At 42.9% G+C, this 23,840-nt stretch overlaps 1 protein-coding gene across 4 annotated transcripts in view; it reads right to left on the reverse strand.

Moving 5' to 3' along the window:
- The window catches only part of MID2 (midline 2), a 163,584-nt gene that overhangs the window by 116,500 nt on the left and 23,244 nt on the right, over nt 1-23,840 (reverse strand). For 2 of the 4 annotated variants that reach the window (XM_026702980.2, XM_087941016.1), the window contains exon 2: nt 1,573-2,294. The exons of 1 other annotated variant lie outside the window; for it this stretch is intronic. In XM_026702980.2, the coding sequence (XP_026558765.1) occupies nt 1,573-2,238 (666 nt within the window). In that variant the 5' untranslated portion in view covers nt 2,239-2,294. Of the gene's footprint in view, nt 1-1,572; nt 2,295-3,842; nt 3,863-23,840 lie in introns of those variants that run through there. One more of the 4 variants, XM_087941014.1, reaches the window with a different exon arrangement.

The following is a 23,840-nucleotide window of genomic DNA, read 5'->3' on the forward strand; positions in this document are numbered from 1 at the left end:
CCCGAGATCATAGACAACCCTGACGCAGCCCTCAATGAAATTGAGTTTTACACTCCTGACTCAGAGGTTCCAGGTGGCTTACCGGCACCCAAACTTTACATCATTAAAACTCAGCTAGAGTCAAGGAAAAAGAAAGAAAGAAAGGGTTGACGCTCTATAGCAGGCGTATCCAAAGTCCGGCCCGGGGGCCAATTGCAGCCCATTTTCAAATTTCGAGCAGCCCGCAGCCTCTTCTCCCCGCCAGCTCAGCCTGTCACTCATCCCCGCCAGCCGGCGTTTTTCCCTTCACCGCACAGCAGTTCCCGTGAAGGTCAGGCTGAATGGTCGGCCCACACACATTTTCACCTCCCCAAATCTGGCCCTCCTTGCAAAAGGTTCAGACACCCCTGCTTTATAGGAATGAAAGTTAAAGTTTTGTAAACCAAAGAGAATGGAATTGAATGGACGTATGCGAGATGATAGGAATGTATGAGCATAAAAGACGGTTGTACATATGTATATAATTGTATATAAATGTATAAAAATGTAAATAGAAATAATATGCAGCTAGCACTATACTAATAACATAAGGGAACAAGGAAATTAACTGTTACATGTATCTCTATACTATAGCTTGTATGACCAAAATGATGGCCAAGAAAGTAGCACTGTATTCAATTGTCTTTAATGTTTATTTAATAAAATTTATTTTTTAAACAAACTTCGGTAACAAAAGTGGTGCAAATTCAGGATATATCTCAAATTTGAGGAAGATGGGCTTTAAACGGTGGATATGTCAGGTGGGCCTGTCCCAACAACCTCCTTCCTTCCTTCCTTCCTTCCTTCCTTCCTTCCTTCCATCCATCCATCCATCCATCCATTTATTATTTATTTATGGAAATTTATATTGCAGGCTATTCGCCCATGGTGACTCAAAGTGGCTTACACGAACACAAAAACATATCAAAATAAAAATAATAAAAGAAAATAATAAAAATAAAGAAATAAAAGAATAACCCAACCACCACCATCCTGGTGACAACACATATTCATACAAGCCATTTAATGGACACCAATCCCGCTCTGGGTTCTCCAGGCCCGCTGGCAAAACAAGGTCTTCAGTGCCTTCCGGAAGAGTATTAGTGAGGGGGCCATTCTAATCTCTGTGGGGATGATGTTCCAGAGAGACAAAGCCACCATGGAGAAGGCCCTTCTTCTGGGTCCCACCAGGTGTATCTCCATCAGAGGTGGGACTAGCAACATTCCCTGTCTCCTCACTCTAATGGGTCGGGGGGATGTGATTGGCAGGAGATGTTTCCTTAGATAACCCAGACCCAAGCCATGAAGGGCTTTAAAGGTGACAACCAGCACCTTGAAATCCACCCGGAATTACCATCCAAATCTGGCACAAAATAGACCCAAAACTCCATGATGCCTTTTTCCCACAGTGAAAATACTTTATATTTATATGTTTATATGTTACGTTCATACTTATACTTGTTTTCTCACCCATGCTTGACAAAGTAAACTAAACTAAATAAAATAAAATAAACATGGCACCCACCCCTGCTTCCCCAGCCCACCTCAACTTACCTTCAGCTTCTCAAACCGGTCACTCAGGGACGCCACTTGGTGATCCCGGTGCCTCCCCACCAGTTTGCATAAGGCACAGATGAGCTGGTCATCAGCCACACAGTACATGTTCACCTTCTCATTCTCGTGCTCAAGGCACATCAGCCCCCGGAAGTGAGTGTCCGGCACTGGCTCCACCAACCGGTGGCTGGTGAATGGCTTCTTATTGGGGTGGGTGGCTCGCAGGCAGCGGTCACAGTAGGACACCTCACAAGTGATGCAGGTCTTGATGGCATCGCGGGGAGGGTCCTGCTCGCAGAACTGGCAAGCTATCCGGTCCACTACCGTCGACATGGTCGGGCTGCGGCGATAGGGCCGCTCTCGGTAGTTCTCGCTGGGGGAACTGGGCCCACTCAAAGAGGCCTTCTGGAATCGGTCAATGATATTCTGCAAGGTCACATTCCGCTTGAGGCCTTCTAGGCCCCGGTGGTTAAGGGAGATGACATGCCGGCAGGTGGGACACTGGAAGGCGGCGATGGGTTCGAGGCTCTCGCCAGAGGAGCAGCTGGAGACCAGGATGCGGTGGGCGCAGCTGAAGCACAGGCTGTGAGCACACGGCAGGAGGAGGGGGTCTTCGAACAACTCTAAGCAAATTGGGCAAGTCAGTTCTGACTCCAGTGTTTCCATCTTTAGTTAAAACAATCTGGCTTCAGTGTTAAAAACGAGGGAGGCAAGTCAGTCATCTGAAAAAGAAAACGGGGGCACGGAGAGAAAGGAACAATATTGTAAAATACAAAATACAAAAAGGAAATAGAAAAGCAGCGGGGAGGAAAAGTGGGGAAGAGAAGTGAGGAAGGATAAGGAAAAAATAAATAAAAAGAAGCATTGATTTCTGACTCTCTCTGTTGCAGTAAAATAAGGCATGAACATCAGCATCAATACCAGAGGTGGTATTCAGCCGATTTGCACCAGTTCTGGAGAACCAGTAGCAGAAATTTTGAGTAGTTCAGAGAGTCGGGAAATCCCACCTCTGACTGGAGATTTTACGGTATCCTTCCCCTGCCACGCCCAAGCCACGCCCACAGAACCGGTAGTAAAAAAAATTGAATCCCACCACTGGAGTGGAGGTGTATGAAATTTATAAAATCGACATGTAAGGTAATGGCCCCTCCCTCCAGAGGATAAAAGCCAGGTTTGGAAAAGTGTTCTTTGCAGACAGCAAAGAAGCTCTGAAACTCAACTGGTGGACATCTTAGTTCATGTTTGGAGAATTCTGTAAATTAGTTCTTATCTCTGGGTTTTCGGCAGCCTTGACAAACAACTTGGCAAGGCTCTTTCTTGTCAGAGCTAATTGTTGGAAAGCAGTCTTTTATCTGTAAAGGAACAGAATTGTGATTAAACCTTAAAAGGTGGGGGTTGCTGCCTTTGTCTGTGTTTGCTCTCTGGGAATCCAGTTGGGTCAGAACAAGGATATTGCAAAATCCTCATTCCCTCCCCACCCCACTAACCTGCTTTCCAGCTCTGTTCTCCTGTACAGGGCAACCAAAGAAGACCCAGCCAATCACCTGGGACTCGGAAGGTAGAGAATAGATGGGGGCGGAGCCAGTCAAAGGTGGTACTTGCTGTTTCTCCGAGCTACTCAAAATTTCCACTTCTGGTTCTCCAGAACTGCTGAATACCACCTCAGATCCATAGCCATCCCTGTGTCATGTAGCAGAATTTACTATTGAACCATGCATTTAATGAAATAGTATTTCTTTTATCAATCCTAAACAGCCTATCTTTTACTTTCCTCATGTAATGATAGGTTCTACCATTTCTCTACACTACATATAATTTTATACCCCTCCATCACACAAGGGATATGTTATACTGCTGCTGAAAAGTAGCATTTCACATTTATTCCTTACGAAAACTGATGGGAAGCATCAGATTCTTAATTTGTCACGATGATCTGGACAAATTTCAGGGCAGAAGGCCTCTTTGGAGAACCACGTTCACAAAATTAAGTGAAGTAAATATGGAAACTAAAGGTTAATCAGTAATGTTTGTTTTATTGCATTTATATAACTGTCCATCTCAGGTAGCAACACCGGGCAATGTACGCAATAAAGCAAGCCAAACAGATAAAAACCCATTATAAATGCAACCAAAATAACTTTAAAAGATTTTGAAATAATTTTAAAAATACAGAGAGTGTATTGAGAGCCACGGTGGCACAGTGGTTAGAATGCAGTACTGCAGGCTACCTCTGCTGCTCATTGCTTGCAATCTGGCAGTTCGAATCTCACTAGGCTCAAGGTTGAGTCAGCCTTCCAACCTCCCTTCACGTGAACATGGAGTCCTTGATGTTCTCAGATATTGGTTGTTTTCTTACAGATGTTTCGTTCCCAGCCAGGTAACATATTCAGCACTGAGGATGCTTCCTAATTGGGTCATGAAACATCTGCAAGTAATTAATCAGACTCAGGGAGCATCAAGGATTCCACCATTCATCCCTGAGCTACAAAGACCACTTTCTAGCAAGTTCCATTCTACCATGGAATCTCCATGCCCAGTTGATAAAACAATGCTTCAAGGGCTTTCATGGAAGGACAACATGGTTGGAGCCAGCTTCACCACAGGAGGAAGACCATTTAAGTCTGTTTTTAAAATCAAGGCTTCATTTTCTCAAGAGATGTTGGCATTCTCATCCGCCTTCTTTCAAACAAGACCAAACAAGCCATAAGATTTTACACTCTGATAAGCATTCCACTCTTCTATGTTCATTGAGAGTGTGCAAGTGCTATCAGGGGAATTATGCACGTTGCTCCGTTGTTACTGTCCACTTTATATAGCAATCTGCAGAAGCTTTCATTGATGGTAGAATGGAAGATCTAAAGAACAAGAAAGCAAATGCTAATTTGCTAAATGTTGGTGTTATTCCAAAATGAAGCTTACACTAAGTTTTATCATCATCTCACTTTAATGACCCCATAATCCCTTGCTGGTTGGAGTCTGGGCAACTGAATGGAGCTGAGTGTTTGCTGGCCGGATGCCCTTCCTGTCTCCAATGCGGAGTTATATCCGGCGGGTATATTCTCATTGTGCCCAGAGAGAGAAATATCTGCCTTCACCTAGGATTGAACTCATAGCCTTCTGATTGTGAGGCAAGCGCTTCCACCTCTAGGCCATCACACCACTCAGCTTACACTAAGTTTATGCTGAAAGTAAATCCTATCTTTTTGCTTATAAGGAGACTTCATTGTCAGCTAAGACCTTATCAGCAAAGAGTTATGAGTTATTTCTAAGTCCCTTTCCAATTTTAGAATGAATTTTAGTATTAATTTGAGTAGTGGTTGGTTGTTGATGTTTTTTAAATAGCCAAACAGCTTTCCGTACTACAAAAGAGAAGCTTGCTAAATTCCCACCAAATGTTGTTTTCTTGAAGATTGCTCCTGATCTATAAGAGTCAAAAAGATCAGCCTTCCCTGTTTCAATTCTCTTTGTTTTGAGTTAATGCGCCCAATGATACTTTAAATCAGAAGCAAATAACTTTTCTGGCTTATGCCCAGTTTCTAGAAAACATGTAATAGGACACACATACAGTAGGGTCCAGAAATATACCTAAAAAGTTTGGCAGAAATTAATTGAATTCCATTTGAATTAAATAGCAAAACTTGGCAACACAACTACTAATCCTGTAGTTAATTATTCTTCCATATTCAATGCTACAATTTGGTGGCAGCTTTTACGAGGCAGCCGGCAAGGCTACAAATTGAGTATCTGAGATAGTATTGGTCTTTTTGTTAGATGTTTTATACCGTCTTTATTATTTTTATAAATAACTCTAGGTGATGAACATGTCCAATACTCCTTCCTCCTCCTATTTTTCCCACAACAAGCCTGTGAGGCAAGTTGGGCTGAGAGAGAAGGACTGGGACAGAGTTACCTAGCCAGTTTTCATGCTTAAGGTAGGTCTAGAACTCTGTTAAATATATTATATAATGTGATGATAGATAGATAGATAGATAGATAGATAGATAGATAGATAGATAGATAGATAGATAGATAGATAGATAGATAAAAATAGATAGATAGAGATAAAGAGATATAGTGTTATATTATATTATTATATATATTATATAGGGACGCGGTGGCTCAGGGGCTAAGATGCTGAGCTTGTCTATCGGGAAGGTCAGCAGTTTGGTGGTTCGAATCCCTAGCGCCATGTAATGGAGTGAGCTCCCGTTACTTGTCCCAGCTTTTGCCAACCTGGCAGTTCGAAAGCACATAAAAATGCAAGTAGAAAAATAGGAACCCCTTTGGTGGGAAGGAAACAGCGTTCTGTGCACCTTCGGCATTTAAGTCATGCCGGCCACATGACCACGGAGACATCTTCGGACAGCACTGGCTCTTTGGCTTTGTAACGGAGGTGAGCACCACCCCCTAGAGATAGAAACGACTAGCACGGATGTGTAAGGAGGGAAACCTTTACCTTTAGAACTCACAGTCTCCTGGTGAATTGGTCCAGAGCCACCCAGCTGGCTTTCATGCATAAGGCGGGACTAGAATTCACTGTCTCCTAGTGATTGTCACAAAGTCACCCAAGCCAGCTTTCCTATTAATCCTCATTGCAATGTGATGTGAGTACCTTAATAGCAAAGAAACTTATATTTGCTATGCTTTAAATTCTAATAAGCCCCTGAATCCTAAAGGGAGATTTTTGTGGTGTACAATTATTGTGCAGCTATGCTCATGATTCGTTTTTTTCCGCGGACAATGCTTAATGCAGGACTAGAATTCCCAGTCTCCTAGCTTCAAGCCTAGCGCCTTAATCACGTGACCAAACTGGCACTTTTTGACCTGTTTTAATCCTGTTGCCTTTGCCCATACCTGTCACCTGTTCTCCAAGCTGGGCCCTGCAGAGGAGTTGAATCAACATACCCAACATCCGCAGCCGGATTGGGAAACTCTGAAGCACCTAGATAAGGAACCTTCCCACAGCCGTCCAGATGAATTGAATAAGGAGAGGGGAGGCTTATGTGCAAATCCAATTTTATCCCTGCACCAGCCGATCACAAAAGTCTAAGTTAACCTGTGCCAGCCCTCAGCACTTTATGGCATGTTCTCAGACTCCATCAAAGTGCTACCCACAGCCAGGCAAACAATAAAACAGAGACTGTCCAAGGCCATCGATCGAATAAAACCGTAACACGGAACGTCTTCAAATTTGTCACTGCGAGGCAGGATGATGCATTCTGCTCTACCAGGGACTCAAAGTCATAATGAATAGATTGAAGTCAGATTTGCACTCGGGGTGACGGGCAAAACAGGGTGGTGAACGACGCCTTCAATTGAGGAAGGAAACTGACCAGCTCAGCAAAACCCCGAGTTCATTTCTTCCACGGTGCTATTTCTGCAGAAGCCGACAATGAGGGGCGGTGGTTGGAAGCAAGCAAAGCAGAGAGAGGAAAAATCAAGAGGGCCATTTTCACACATAAACGTAACCAAGAATTTTAAGCCAAGCTGGTTCATGCACTAGATCAGGGGTCCCCAAACTTGGCAACTTTAAGACTTGCTATGCTGGCTGGAGAATTCTGGGAGTTGAAGTCCACAAGTCTTAAAGTTGCCAAGTTTGGAGACTTCTGCGCTAGATTAAGCCATAAAGATTTAAAATTATGAGTTTGGTGGTCCCTGAGGTCCAAAAGGTTGGTGACTCCTCTTCTAGTCTAACCTTCTGATCAAGCAGGAACCCCAATATTATTTCAGACAAATGGTTGTCCAATTTCTTCTTAAACACCTCCACTGTGTTTAACTTCTGAAGGTAAACCGTCCAACTTCTGAAGGCAAACCGTTCCATTCCACTGATTATCTGTTCTTAACACCATGATTATGTGGGCGTGTATTGAGATTTGGGTGAGGTTCTCAAATTGGCAGAAAATCATACCAATTTCCAGCGGTCATGGTCAGAGAATCTTCCAAAAGTGTCTGCCTCCTTCCTGACTTCCATGCTACTTCCTTCCTAACTCTACACAAGAAGCCAGGGTGTCCTAAATCTTCTTCAGTTGACGGGAGAGAGATGGCATAAGATGACAAGGGGCAAGGCCAATTTCTCACGGGCAAAGATGAAGTTGTAAACTTGATCCCAGGCGGCAGTCTATCATCCCGAAAGTGGATTGAAAGCTCGTCCGTCTTTCTCACCCAAACTGTGAGATGACAAGGACAGTTCCAACCTTTGCTCTCCCTTCATGATCCTTTTCCAATTTGCAGATTTTTTTTTAAAAAAATAATGAATGGAAGGAATACCTTATCTAGAAACTTCCAAAGTAACATAATAATAATAAAAAAAATCAACCATCTTACAAGATCTCGGAAATTTGTTTGCATAAGTAGGTGGGGAAAGATGCAGAATAAACAAGGAAGCCGAAACAGGATATTGGCTTGTGACGTGTTGTAGGAGGCAAGAAAACACAAACTCTAGCTTAAAGGAGAGTTTCAGGTTACTGCTAACCGGAGCTAAGCTTGGTTGCTTCAAAACCTTAACTTCTAACCTCCCCCGCCCCCATGGCACCATTTGGCCCCAGTTTTTTTTTCCACTTGTGCCATCAATTAAAAGAGAACAGCCCTCTTCTATTTGGGTAAAGGGGTAGTGTCTGATTTAATACTCATCTCTTTATTTGCCCAGAGCAACAAAGCTTGAAACCAGCTGCCAGGAAAGCATCGCCAGTATTGTAAACAATCTAACCAAATGGCCTCACAATCCCTGTTGTTAAGCTTGCTAATCTACAGGATCAAGGACCCAACTGCTCCGCTGTTGATAAAATGCAAACAAGCGCTTGGGAAAATGCAAACAAGGGCATCAACAACCACAAAGGCTGGGAAGAATTTGTGTTGTGAGGGTTTCTGGGCAGCTACAAAGCAGATCCGTGGTGGTACAGTGGTTAAAATGCAGTGTTGCAGGCTAATTCTGCTGGCTGCCAGCTGCCAGGATTTTGGCAATTCAATTTTCACTGGCGCAAGGTTAACTCAGCCTTCCCTCCTTCTTATTCTTATTGAAGAGGCATGGTGGTGCAATGGTTAAAATTCAGTACTGCAGGCTATTTCTGCTGACTGCTTGCAATTTGGCAGTTCGAATCTCACCAAGCTCAAGGTTGAGTCAGCCTTCCATCCTTCTGAGGTGGGTAAAATGAGGACCCAGATTATTGGGGGCAAGAAGCTGACTCTGTAAACTGCTTAGCGAGGGCTGTAAAGCACTGGCTTACAGGGGAGGAAAGGGCCCTGATTCCCTTCATTGGCTGCAGCTGAGAACACAGTGCTTAAAAAGGGAAGTTGTGCACAGCAAACTGTTGAGAGCAAATCTTGAATTATCTGGTATTGTCAAGGCTTATCTGGGTTCCTGGTGTCTTCCCAACTGTGTGTGTTTTGCTGGCCTTTCAAGTCTGCAATTCCTTCTCCTGCCCTGTCAAGTTAATTACTGCAGTGTGGTTTGTGTGGATTTTTATTTACAGTTTGTATGTACTTTGTTTTGGACTGAATTTCGGATCCTCTACTTAAAGGCTGTTCTTGGGAGAGTTTTTTCTCCAGTCGAAGGTAACCTGGACATTGGGGGCAAAGTTGGAGGTACTAAAAGGACTCTTTTTACTTATGTGACTGTGTTGCCTTTGTGCCAGGCCCCGGGTCATCACACACATTTATTTTTCACATAAGTGTGAAAAATGGTTGTAAGTCACTTTTTTTCAGTGCCATTGTAACTTTCGGTCACTAGGCGAACTGCTGTAAGTTGGGGACTACCTATACTAGAGTGAGCAGAGCCAACATTTTTAGTTCATTGGAAAGAGGACATGTTTAAGGGACCAAAGGTGATCTTATAAGCTTCTGTGTTGTTTTTTTCCCTTTAACAGATGAAAAGAAGGACTAGGGGTGTCATAATAGCAGTGTTTCAATCTCTCAGGGGCTTCCCCAAAGAAGAGGGAGTCAAGCTATTCTCCAAAGCACCAGAGGGCAGGACAAGAAGCAATGGGTGGAAACTAATCAAGGAGAGAAGCAACTTAGAACTAAGGAGAAATTTCATGACAGTTAGAACAATTAATCAGTGGAACAACTTGCCTCCAAAAATTGTGAATGCTCCAACACTGGAAATTTTGAAGAAGAGATTGGACAACCCTTTGTCTGAAATGGTATAGGATTTCCTGCCTAAGCAGGGGGGTGGACTAGAAGACCTCCAAGGTCCCTTCCAATTATTCTATTCCATTCCATTCTATTCTATTTTATTCCAAATTCCATTCCATTCCAAATTCCATTCCATTCCAAATTCCATTCCATTCCAAATTCCATTCTATTCCATTCCAAATTCTATTCTATTCCATTCCATTCCATTCCATTTCATACCATACCATACCATACCATACCATACCGTACCATACCATACCATTATTCTATTCTACTCTACTCTACTCTACTCTACTCTACTCTACTCTACTCTACTCTACTCTACTCTCCACTCCATTCCACTCCACTCCACTCCACTCCACTCCACTCCACTCCATTCAACTCCATTATTCCATTCCATTCTATTCTATTCTAAAACTGCAAATACAGACCACGTTCAGTTAATAGGAGAAGTTTGGGTTAAAACCAGAAATGCTTTCCTTTTAATAACTGGTGGGTACAGCAGTTCAAGAGCAATTAGTTAAGATCAATAGTTTGTTTATTTTGAGTATTCATGTCCTGCTCTTTGAAGGAAGCTGAAATAATTCTGCCAAGGCAGCTTAGAGGCATTACAAAAAAAGCTAAACTAAAACATCTTGTTCCAGTAAAACTGGAACACTAAAACAGCAGTCTAAAAAAACCATCACACAGCTCAACACGTTCATACAAAAAAACAATTTAAACGATTAGAAGGGCGGGGGCTGGGAGGGGGGAGAACAATGTAAACCTCACTGCCATATAAACTACTAAAATAATCAAAGGCTCCTTGAGCTATCTCAGTGGCAAGCCGCATGAGGGGAAAAAAAATGGATTTTTCAAGTCCGTGTTTAAACGTAATGCAAAAGGGAAGAATTCTTTGCAAAAGGAGCCATAGACGAGAAGGTTCTTTCTTTAATCTTCTCCAATATAATGGATTTTAAAATCAAGTCTATAAATATCATTTCAGGGGTTAAGGCCTGGGCATGGTGATACAGGTGCTACTTCGAATAATACAGATTTTTTTTTTCTAGATATCTAAATGCCAAATTTAGTCATAACGTAATAATCAAGCAGAGCTCACCTGCATTTTAAAAAAAAATGCTAAGAGCAAAGTAGAGAGCCAGTCAGTATTGTGGTTAAGGCATTGGACTAGAAACTGGGAGACTGGGAGTTCTAGTCCTGCCTTAGGTACAAAACCAGCTGGGTGACTTTGGGCTAGTTATTTTCTCTAGGAAAGAGAAAAAAGCAAAACACTTCTGGAAAACCTTGCCAAGAAAACTAAAGGGACTTGTCCGGTCTGAGAACAGAGAGAGCTGGACTAGAAGACTTCCAAGGTCCCTTCCAGCTCATTCCTTTCCCTTTCCCTTTCTTTCCTTTCCTTTCCCAATTCCATATTCCATTCCATTCCTAATTCATATTGTATTCCATTCCTTTGCTTTCCTAATTCATATTCTATTCTATTCCATTCCTGATCCATATTGTATTCCTAATTCATATTCTATTCCATTCCATTCCTGATTCATATTGTATTCCTAATTCATATTCTATTCCATTCCATTCCTGATTCATATTGTATTCCTAATTCATATTCTATTCTATTCCATTCCTGATCCATATTGTATTCCTAATTCATATTCTATTCCATTCCATTCCTGATTCATATTGTATTCCTAATTCATATTCTATTCCATTCCTTTCCTTTCCTAATTCATATTCCATTCCTTTCCTTTCCTAATTTATATTCTTTTCTATTCCATTCCTAATTCATATTGTATTCCTTCTATTCCATTCCTTTTCCAATTCATATTGTATTCCTAATCCATATTCAATTCTATTCTATTCTACTGTACTCTATTCTAACCCAAGACCCGAACAAGTACGAGACCTGTCTGTTTCCCTCATGCAACTGCTGGGGGCCAGGAAAAAGCAGCTAAAAAGCAGCAAAGGCGGCTTGAAACGGGACTGCAGTCAGCTGGTGTCCTGCATTAGCTCTTCCGGAGCATTAGCTCTTCCAGCCCCGTTAGTCCTAGAAAGGCTTCTCCAAACTGCCGGAGTTGAGCAAGGGCCAGGGAAGCAGAGAAGCCCTCCAAGGGACAGCTCTCGGGCAGGGATCCTCACAAACTGGCTGTGCCCCACCTAGAAAGCAGCAACAGGGCATGCTTTCATTCCAAGCTCTCCTTTGATGCCGACTTTGATGTTGGCCATTGATGCCGCACGCAGAATAGCTGATTAGATTAAAATCTGCTCTGTTGACAGTAATTAATTCCCTGTATATCAAAATGATAAAATATTTAATAAGTCTTACAAGGCTGGGACATGTGCAAGACGCAGCAGAGATCGACTGCGGCAGAAACCTGATGGGGGAAAGCATCTTAAAGTTACAGCAGAGAGGAGAAGCGAAGACAGGCAACTTGGAGACAGGTGGACATCAACTCTCAGAATTCTGGGAATTGAAGTCCACACAACTTAAAATTGCCCAGGTTGAGAGCCACTGTTCTAAAACAGGGGTCACCAACCTTTGGGACCTCAGGGACCACCAAACTCATAATTTTAAATCCCGCAGCTCAGAGATCAAGGGAAAATCCCCCAAAAAGTCTGCAGGAAAATTCCCCATCCCGTTTTCCTACCGATCGATCATTCTTTATTTGGGATCGCAGGATACCGTCTCCAGCTCCGTTCTCAGGGGCAGGGAGAGAGAGAAAGAGAGAGAGAGAGACTTTTGGCTTTGTGCAAGGAAAGCAGCAGAAGTCTCTCTTTCTCTCCCCCAAACTTTGCCAGAAATGAGTCTTTGTGAGATTTGTCATGTACATTTCTCTGTGGACCACCAAAATTTTCTCATGGACCACCAGTGGTCCCCAGCCCACTGGTTGGCGACCACTGCTCTAAAATATAATATCATTTTCTTATGGTGTAAACACCATAAGGTGTTTAGGTCTTCTTACTCACAAGCACATTTTTCGTGCATATCTCATCAATGCACATTTATCGCTTTGGAGACCTGCCGTAACAGGATAGCTGTGTTCCAGCTTGCCGATCGATTGGAGAAGTGCAGTACATTCTGATTCCAAAACAGAAATATACTTCTGTGGCAGCCTAACCAGCGGGTTCAACAAACGAGCTGCATAGGACTGTAAGAGGGAAAGTAGGCATTGCTGGAGAATGGAGTTAAACATGTAATGAGTTTAGAGTCCTTGCGTTTCCGCAAGAGACCCAAGTCCAGCCGCTCTTGAATTCTATTGGCCTTTGTCTAGCAAAAATTTAGTGCTGGCCGTAACTTGACTAGATTCTTGTATATAGGCTGCAATAATAAATCTTCTGTGCTTGAACTTTATGACTTGCCTTTAGGAGTTGTGGATGCTCCGTCACTGGGGGTTTTTTAGGAAAAGATTGGACTGCAATTTGTCTGAAATGGTGTCGGGTCTTCTGCCTGAGCAAAGGGTTGGACTAGAAGACCTCCAAGGTCCCTTCTAACTATGTTATTCTGTCATTACTGCAGTTCAGGTACAAGACTCCTTATCCAGGTTGTTGGGGCAATATGCCGACTCTGTAAACCGCTTAGAAAGGCCTGCAAAGCACCGTGAAGCAGTATATAACTCTAAGTGCTACTGCTATTGCTACCCACAAATAAAAGTTAGCTTTCTCCATTTATTCATCAGACCACCATTTTAATCCTTGGCATCTGCAGCGAAGGCTGAAAAGACCTTCTTAAAATTTGGTGAATCCCAGCTGGTCTCAGATAGCATAAAATGATGTTCGGCTTGATGAAGGACAACTTTCAGTGTCTTAAAGTATTACTGTAGTTCACAAGTGGAACTCTGCTATGCTCAACTTAACATGTGATTTTTGTGCCTGATAATGACCCTTCAAAGAAGGCATCCCCCATATATCCTAGTCTGGTGCTGACAGAATGCTAGTTTACCCCGTCCAGGATTTCTGAACTAATTTACTTTACTTTGTCATTGCACCACGTACAACGAAATTAAATGCCATCTTCATTGTACATTGTAACTATAAAAATAAAACACAAACACACATCCTTCGCATTCTATACAATTGAATTGAAAACCCCTGATATTGCATTCATATTGCACTATACAGTAGAATTCAGTAGAATTACTGCCCTGGGATAGAAGCTGTTTTTCAGCCTGTCCTTGTTTCTATTGTCCTGTACCATCTGCCAGATGGTAATAGTTCAAAAACAAGGGTTCCCAGGATGAGATGGATCTTTGAGACAGTTTTGGACTTTCTTAAGGCAGCAGGAGCTATAAAGCTCTTCCAAAGAGGGAAGAGGGCAACCCATGATCTTCTGGGCAATGACATGAACCCTCTGGAGCGCTTTCCTGTCTGCCCCTGTGCAATTGGCAAACCATACAGAGGTGCAGTAAGTTAAGATATTCTCTATGGTGCAGCGGTAGAAGGTCACCAGCAGTTTTTCATTCAGTTGTTGTTTCCTGAGAAGTCTCAGGTAGTATAATGTCTGCTGGGCCCTTTTGACTAGGGCTGCAATGTGAGCACCCTGGGTCAGGTCCTCTTTTATGAATCACCCAGCTGCCTGGCCATCCTTCCAAGGCAGCAACAATTTCAACCTTCCAACCTTTCACCACTCCAGGCCTTTTCCATGACCTCATCAATCTGATTCTCTAGATGGGAAAAAAAAAAATGGGACAGAGACTGCTCAGTTGAAGGCAATGAATGCCGATACTGTTTCACTCCAGACAATAAACACTTCGCAGCTTTGGGCAGGAAAAGCTCGCCAAAACACACAACCAAGAAAATAATAAACATTTATCAGTATCTCCCAGAACAGAAAGCAGACTGCCGATCATGACAATTCAGGGTAAACGTTGCTTAGTCTGCTTCTAAATTTTCCATTCCCTCTCAACCTTTCCCCAGGGATCAGTCGGAGGGCTTTGTACATTTTGAAACACGGCTCTGACAGCTGATCGGCAATGTTTTTCCTCTCCTTATGGCTCTTTCCTCATTTGCATCCTTTTGCAAATAAAAGAATCCCGCTTCCTGCATTCTTGAGCTTTGCTTACATGTCTGGCCTGAGAATTCATTTTCCGCTTTGTGGTGCCCGCTGCCCTTTGCTGTGAGCAACCACACAACTCATCTTATTTTGCTGTATCCCGTGTCTGCAAACATAACCAGCCTGCCTTCCATGGAGGATGCATATACTGCACGAGTCAAAAAGAGGGCTGTGAAAATATCTACAGACCCCTCGCATCTTGGACATAAATTATTTCAACTTCTACCCTCAAAACGACGCTATAGAGCCATTGCACACCAGAACAACTAGACACAGGGACAGTTTTTCCCCGCATGCCATCACTCCGCTAAACAACTAATTCCCACAATACTGTCAAACTATTTACTAAGACTGAATTACTATTATTCTTTTCATCTTTCCTATTCCCTATCTCCTTCTATTTATGACTATAACATTGCTTGTATCTTTTTATATTGCTTTATTTAGTTTTCTAATCTGATTTTGATTGCTCATTTAGTCTCCTTTGACTATCACTAAGTGTTATGATTCGTGATGAATGTCTTTTTATGTACACTGAGAGCTTATACACCAAAGACAAATTCCTTGTGTGTCCAATCACACTTGGCCAATAAAGAATTCTATTCTATATAATAATACGAGCCCGACTTAAGAGAGTAGCTGCAATAAAGTCTTAAGATGAGGAATATGAAATGGTTTGAACTAGCTCTGGGGTCATCTGAAACCTACAAATCTTCCTTCTTTCACAATCCCCCAACAATTCTACAATCCTAATCTATTTATTTATTACTAAATTTATAAAATACCCATCTTGCTGTCTGGGGACACTCTAGGTGGCTTACTCTTAAAATAAAAATAGTATTTGTTAAAAAGAGGTTCAATTTCCTGACAATCAGAACAATTAATCAGTGGGACAGTTTGTCTCCAGAAGTTGTAGATGCTCTTAAAGAAGAGGTTGGAAAACTATTTGTCTGGATTGCTTTAGGAAAGGGGTGTCAAACCCGATTTCATTGAGGGCCACACCAGGGTTGTGTTTGATCTCGGGGGAGGGGCTGGGGTGAATTGCCCAGCTCAACTTCACTCATGTCATGGGCACATCTGGTGGCCCGAGCACTGCACCAGCGAAAATGGGTTCCGAAGCTCCGTTTTCAGCTGCAACAGCTTCCAGCAACCCTCTGCCAGTGAAAACAGGCTCCCAAGCTCCATTTTCAGCTGCAACAGCTTTCAGCAACCCTCTGCCAGTGAAAACAGGCTCCCAGGCTCTGTTTTCAGCCGTGACGGCTTCCAGCAACCCTCTGCCAGTGAAAACAGGCTCCCAAGCTCCGTTTTCAGTTGCAACAGCTTCCAGCAACCCTTTGCCAGTGAAAACAGAGCACTGCAGGGCCATGCATGGCTCTCCCAAATTCCATTTTCAGCAGCAGAGGTATCGTGGGCCGGTCCTTTACAGTTTCCAGGGTGGCCTCAGGGCCAAATCTAAGCACCCCGTGGGCCAGATCTGCCTTGGGCCTTCCATGGGCCTTGAGCCTTCCACGGGCCTTGAGTTTGACACCCCTCGTATAGGGTGTCCTGCTTAAGCCTGGGGTTGCAGTGCCGGTATAATTTTGAATTTTCACTAAATGAAAACTTGCCTCAAAGGTGCTTTTTCAAAAGGCTGCTGGACTTCTTTTTCCCTCCTTTTGAAGACGTTATGAGCCATGGTGGCACAGTGCTTAGAGTACAGTACTGCAGGCTGCTTCTGCTGACTGACTGCAATTTGGCAGTTCAAATCTCACCAGGCTCAAGGTTGATTAAGCCTCCCATCCTTCCCAGGTGGGTCAAATGAGCGCCCAGATTGTTGGGGAAAATAGGCTGACTCTGTAAACTGCTTAGAGAGGGCTGTAAAGCACTGTGAAGCTGTATATAAATCTAAGGGCTATGGCTATTTTTTTCCCTTCCTTCCATCCATCCATCCATCCATCCTAACCAGCTCAAGGTTGACTCAGCCTTCCATCCTTCCAAGGTTGGTAAAATGAGGAGCGAGATGGTTGGGCACAATAGGCTGACTCTGTATAACTGCTTAGAAAGGGCTGTAAAAGCACTGTAAAGCAGTATATAAATCTAAGGACTATTGCTATTGCTTCTCATTCAAGAAGCTTCTTCAGTTCAGAACTGGAGAAGCTTCTTGGATGAGAAGTAAGACATCTTCAAGGAAAAACAAAATCCAAATGCCTTTTGAAAAAGCACCATGACTTAGATGACTGAGAATCTGCATATACATAGATGAAAAATTGTAAGTCAAGGACTACTTGTATAAGAAATCTGGGTGTGTGTGTGTGTGTGTGTGTGTGTGTGTGCATGACACACAGATCTTAAATCTGAGTGCAAATATGGATATTTGCAAGCATATTTGGCAAATTTCTGTGTAGATGTCTCGACTTGCTAGAAGCTACACTTCACAAAAGGGTGGAACCAAGACCAAAGAATGTTATTAATTAAAGGTTCCAGCCTAAAATTAACTCCCTTGTAAAACTAAGGTACACAGCATCGTTTGTCAACGCATTTCAAAAGATTTCCATGCAAGGGTCAATTACAATAAATTTGTATAAATTCAATCTTTTCATCAAGATCAATCGGAGGTGGGGTAACTTTTTCAGAGGCCGCTCCCTGAAACGGAAGGGCTGTTCCGGGAGGTTAATGAACATTGCTTTTATTTACATTTAATTAAAACCAAATATAGTTATTAATATTTCCCTCTGGTCATATGCTTAGTTGTTTTCTCCATCTGCCACATTAAAACCTGCAATTCCATGGCAGCTGTGCCCAAAGTTCTCGAGAGCTTCTAATGAAGAAAGAAACAAAAAACTAAAGCTTTTCAGAAGTCCTAACACTATAAATCCCAGCAGCCGCAACCAACCTGACCGGTGGCCCATAGGTAACAGAAGAACAGAGTTGGAAGGGACCTTGGAGGTCTTCTAGTCCAACCCCCTGCTTAGGCAGGAAACCCTATACCACTTTCAAACAAATGGTTGTCCAATCTCTTCTTAAAAACTTCCAGTATTGGAGGATCCACAACTTCTGGAAACAGTTTCTTCCACTGGTTAATTGTCCTCATTGTTAGGAAATTTCTCCTTAATTCTAGGTTGCTTCTCTCCTTGGTTAGTTTCCATCCATTGCTTCTTGTCCTACTTTCAGGTGCTTTGCAGAATAGGTTAGTAATATAGAATAGAGCTGGAAGGGACCTTGGAGCAATGGTGGGATTCAATTTTTTTTACTACCGGTTCTGTGGGCATGGCTTGGTGGGCATGGCAGGGGAAGGATACAGTAAAATCTCCAGTCACAGGTGGTCTTTGCCGGTTGTCCGAACGACCCAAAATTTCCACTACCAGTTCTCCAGAACTGGCTAGAACCTGCTGAATACCACCTCTGCCTTAGAGGTCTTCTAGTAACCCTAACCCTATACCATTTCAGACAGGTGACTGTACTGTCCCTTCCTAAATATCTCCAGTGATGAAGCACCCACGATTTCTGAAGGCAACTTCTGTTCCACTGGTTAATTGTTCTATTAGGAAATTTCTCCTTAATTCCAGCTTGCTTCTGGATGGCTCCGTCTTCTTTAGGGCAACCCCTGAGATATTGGAACACTGCTATCATGTCAGCCCTACTCCTTCTTTTCACTAGACTAGACATACCCCAATTCCTGCAACCTCTGGAGGGGGTAGAAGAGGAGGCAACATTGAAGATTTCACAGTATTTTTGATAATCATTGCCAAAAGGCTGGGTGACATGAGACAGGCTTAGATACATGAGACCTGTAGTCCAAAATTCCTTGGTCAGTGATGGCTCTATTCACTTGCATTTTTTTTTAAAGACGGTTAAGCCAAAGGTAAGAGCACCAAACTCACAACATTTCGGGACAAACTGTGATTGCTCATTTAGGGTTTTATTTCATAGCATTTTTGCATTGAAACTGGGGGGAAAAAATAGCCAGTTATTCCCACCCCTTTTACCTAAATCCAAAGAAAGCTATCTCTAAGACAGTGTTTCTCAACATTGGCCACTTCAAGATGACAGGAGTTCAACTCCCAGAATTCTCCATGACTGGCTAGAGAATTCTGGGAGTTGAAGGCCACGTCTTCAGGTTGCCGAGTTTGAGAATCGCCACCCTAAGAGCGTGAGGAGGTGAAGGAAAGCAAGGGAGGAAGAAGACTGCAAAGAAGACTTTATAGTAGAGGAGCTGCATTAGCCTACTATGCTTTTCATCTAAGGAGGAGCTGAAGTTAAGGTCAGAAAGGGGATCTTTTCTTATCTCCAACATGCTTTTTCCAGTAGGGAAGAGGTGTCCATCCTTGGCAACTTTAAGACATATGGACATCAACTCTAAGAATTCCCTAGCCAGCCATGCTGGTCATGTGGGCACCAAGCCTACTACTTGAAGCAGAAGGAGTCCCCATTTTGGACCACTAACATTTATTGGTGCTCCTCTCTGAAATGATACTTCTTTTTATCCCCACTGAGTTTTTAAATTCAGTCATGATATCATTCCCCATTCCTCAGACGTAGCCATAAGCAGCATCCCTGGCCAGTTGCTTCGATCCCAAGAGGTCAACCAGTCAATCTTCTTCTTCTTGAATTTGAATGCCCTCTAGTTTACGCAGACTTAAAAGCCAGTTTTCCTGACTTGTTTGCAAATAAATCACGATAACTAGAATCCTCAGTCGTTAAATCACTCAGGCCCTTGAAGATGAACGATACAAATTAGACCAGGAACAGCAATTAACAAAAATGCAATTGAAATAAGGGGGCTAAAAATCAATTGTTAAAAGAATTATGATGAGGCAAAGCCATAAATGAAAGGCCATTATCAAGAGACAAGGCTCCAACTGTCTCTCTTTCCATTTCTATGAAATATGCATGAAGCACGTGATAAGGGAACCAAGGTTTTTCTTGAAAGGCTGACAGGCCTTTCAAACAAACCAAAGTTGGAGCACAACAACAAAGTACAACTCCATGAAAAACAACACACACAAGTCAGTCAAAACAAAGTCTAGGAGGAAGGCTTGGAAAAACTTTCCCCTAAAGAGGAATGAAAATAAGAAAGAGTGGACTCATCACTTTCAGCAATTAAAACTGGGCAGGGAAACTATTCGGAGAATCAGGGGTTTCTGCACCTGGCAATTTTTATTTATTTGTATCCTGCCTTTATTATTTTACACATAACTCAAGGGGGCGAACATATCCAACACACCTTCCTCCTTCTTTTCTCCCACAACAACTCAATTGTGGAGAGAGAGAGAGAGAAGGAGGGAGGGAGAGATGGAGAGGGAGGGAGGGAGAGGGAGGGAGGAGAGAGAAGGGGGGGGAGAGAGAGACTGGCTCAAGGACACCCAACTGGCTTTCATAGCCAAAGGAGGAACTACAACTGTCTTTTGGTAACTGGCCCAAAGTCACCCAGTTGGCTTTCATGACTAAGGCAGGACTTGAACATGGGCTTCTTGATTTCTAGTCTGGTGCCTTAAGCACTAGACCAAGGATCTCCAAACTTGGCGAATTTAAGACTTGTGGACTTCAACTCCCAGAATTCCCGAGCTAACATGACTTGAAGAGGAATTCTGGGATTTGAAGTCTACACATCTTAAAGCTGTCAAGCTTGAAGACCCCTGCACTAGACCAAGGATTTCTGTTCTGACCCAAACTTTGTTCCAAGGAAACCAACACGAAACAGAGGTAACAGCAAAACCTTTTAATGAGTCTTTACGAATTCCGTTCCTTCACTGTTAAAAGGCTGTTTCAAACTAATTGTCTCTGACAAGAATGAGCCTTGCCAAGGTTGTGCGAGGCTGCCAAGAACACTAGATAAAGTTGCCAAGAAATACTTCAAACACAAAGAGTCTCCAAATATCAACCAAGATAATCTGAATGTCCACAAGGCTTGAGTGCAAAAACTACTTTGCTTCCTGCAAAGAACTCCAGTTTCTCAGCTGGCTTTTAACTCTTAAGGGAGGGGCCACTACCTTGCAGCTTTACTCCCGAGTTGCCCAAGGGACCTTGGAGGTCTTCTAATCCAACCCCCTGGTCTATCAGGAAACCTTATACCATTTCAGATAAATGGTTGTTCAATCTCTTCTTACAAACTTCCAGTGTTGGAGCATCCATAACTTCTGGAGGCAAGTTGTCCCACTGGTTAATTGTTCTTACTATTGAGAAATTTCTCCTTAGTTCTAGGTTGCTTCTCTCCTTGATGAGTTTCCACTCATTGCTTCTTGTCCTGCCTTCAAGTACTTTGGAGAATGGCTTGACTCCCCTCTTCTCTGGGGAAGCCCCTTAGATATTGGAATGCTGATAGGGCGCCAAGTCCCACTGCACTTGGCCAATGACCCAGCTGGAGATAGGTGTTGTAGTCCAAGCCATCTGGAGATCATATCCATCTCGCATATGCTACGGTGCATACAACATATTTCATGGATGGAAGCTCTCACGCTGGTGAGACAAAATACTTGTCAACGTGGCTTGATACTAGGCAAATTCGTTTAGTTTTAATCCTATTTATTTTGCACATTTTTTACAAGCACTGTTTCTATGACCTATTTTATACCTATTTTACTCGCTCGGTATTGAATGTTATACGTCTATAATTTGAAGGTGCTTCTGACATAAATATAGGAAGATCTGGAGATCATCAGAGTAAGAAAGTTTAAGAAAGGAACTCCAAGTCCTGGGCCTATTGCCAAATGGCCACGTTTAAGCCACAGGTTTGCAGAGTGAGAAAAAAATGCTGAAAGCAAAGCAATCTGTAGGATTCACACACAAACACAGAGACCCACTGCCCTGGAGAATGGCTCCCCAGCCCTCCTATCGCTGCCAGCTGGCCAGGAAACACAACTTTTTATTACTGTCTTCCTGATCATTTTTACATCAACCATTTGTCAGGAAAGCCAGAGGAACAGAAGGCAGCTCCCAAAGCTGCTGCTGAACAAAAGGGGAAAAAATTGCCCTATAAACAGATGGGTAAATCATCCAGAAGCCTGCCCAGGTGCTGGGTGAGGAATAATGTCATAAAAACCATAAGCCTGAACGGGTAAAATCGAAAGGCAAATTGTTTGTTTACTTGGAATACGAGACTCCGTTTCCTGGAACGTCCCAATGGATGGTCAGGAGGCAGCCCAGAAGAGATGAGCTACTGAACTGATCTCAGTTCCAGGATGATGGATTCCACCTTTAACAGATTAACAAAGTTGGAAGGGACCTTGTAGGTCATCTAGTCCAAGCCCCACCCAAGCAGGAGACCCTACACCAGGAGTCTTCAAACTTGACAGCTTTAAGACTTGTGGACTTCAACTCCCAGAATTCCTCCTCCAGTCATGTTAGCTCAGGAGTTCTGGGAGTTGAAGTTCCCAAGTTTGAAGACCCTTGCTCTACACTATTTCTGACAGATGGGAGTCCAATCTCTTCTTGAAAGCCTCCAGTGGAGAAGTTCCCACAACTTCTGAAGGCAACTTCTGCTCCATGGGTTGATAGTTTCTCACTGTCAGAAAATTTCTCCTTATTTCCAGGTTGAATCTCTCCTTGTTCAGTTTCCATCCATTATTCCTTGTTTGGCCTTCAGGGGCCTTGGAAAATAGCTTGACCTCTTCCTCTCTGTGTTCCTGAATCTTTCCAATAAGGAACCATCTCATTCCTTAGAGAAGCTGCTCAGTTAACTGGGGTGTTTCATTCTGCCCTTTGTCTTGTTCTAAATCAGGGGTGTCCAACCTTAGAATATTTAACCAGTAGAATGACTTGCTTTCCAAAATTCTAGGTGCTCCAACCCTGGTTTTTAAGAAAAGGTTAGACAACTATTTGTCTGAAATGGTATAGGATTTCCTGCCTAAGCAGGGTGTTGGACTGAGAGACCTCCAAGGTCCCTGTTATTCTGATATTCTTGGCAACTTTAAGACTTGTGGAGTTCAACTCCCAGAATTCCCCAGCCAGCCAGCCACCTCTCCATTCTCTCCATGAGAGAATTCTGGGAGCTAAAGTCTTTAACCTTTAATTTTAATCTTAGACTGTCTACTGTTGACCTCACCCCTTTCCTAAGAGGTCTGTAGGGGATGTGCATAAGCACACCAATGTGCCTACCGTACCTGTCCTATTGTTTCTTATTTTTCTTATATGTATCCATGTATTCATAACTATGTTTTTACTTATACCTATTCTCTTGTAAGCAATTGACAAAAATAAATAAAATTAAATAAATAAATAAATAAAATAAAGTCCACAGGTCTTAAAAGTGGCCAAGGCTGGGCAATCCTGTTCTAAATCTTTCCCTGGAAATCACAGACCCCCCATTCACAGAACACATTACAACATCACAGTCTGAGCAACCAGCCAGGCATGATTTATTCAATAAACCATGATTAAACAACCCATAGCTCAATGTGGATTGCTTCTAGACTGGATCCAACCAAGACCCATACTTGGCTTGATGCAAAGGTAAAACCAATCTGGGAAGAAGAGGAAAATTCAAGCATAATACTCAATCTACACGAGTCGGAGAGATAAAAAAATAAAAATAAATGATAGCCGCCATCTTGGCAATTTGATATCCTCTCCCCTCTCAGATGGGCCCGCTGGGATATCATATAAAACCCAAAATTATCTATCTTGGTCCAAGCTAATCAAGAGAGCACAGCAATCCATGGACTAGCACAAAATTCATTCTTGGGGGTTTGGTACTTAAATATTCTGCAGTGGTGGGATTAAAAAAATTTTATTACCAGTTCCGTGGATGTGGCTTGGTGGGGCATGGCATGGGAAGGATACTACAAAATCTCCATTCCCTCCCCACCCCACTAACCTGCTTTCCAGCTCCGTTCTCCTGTGCAGGGCAACCAAAGGAGACCCCGCTGATCAGCTGGGACTCAATGGGAGGTGGAGAATAGATGGGGTTGGCGGGGCCAGTCAGAGGTGGATATTTGCCGGTTCTCCAAACTGCTGAAAATGTCTGCTACCGGTTCTCCAGAACTGGTCAGAACCTGCTGAATACCACCTCTGGTAGTTTTTGCTGCTTTCTTTTAGCAGAACCAAAGGTTACCACTCTTAAAGGAGTGCCCCATATCTCTCTCCAACCCTGTTCAGCAAAAAAAGGAGCATATAA

This window comes from Pseudonaja textilis, chromosome 12 (assembly GCF_049901715.1).
Source record: "Pseudonaja textilis isolate UNSWEBS1 chromosome 12, rPseTex1.2, whole genome shotgun sequence".
NCBI lineage: Eukaryota > Metazoa > Chordata > Lepidosauria > Squamata > Elapidae > Pseudonaja > Pseudonaja textilis.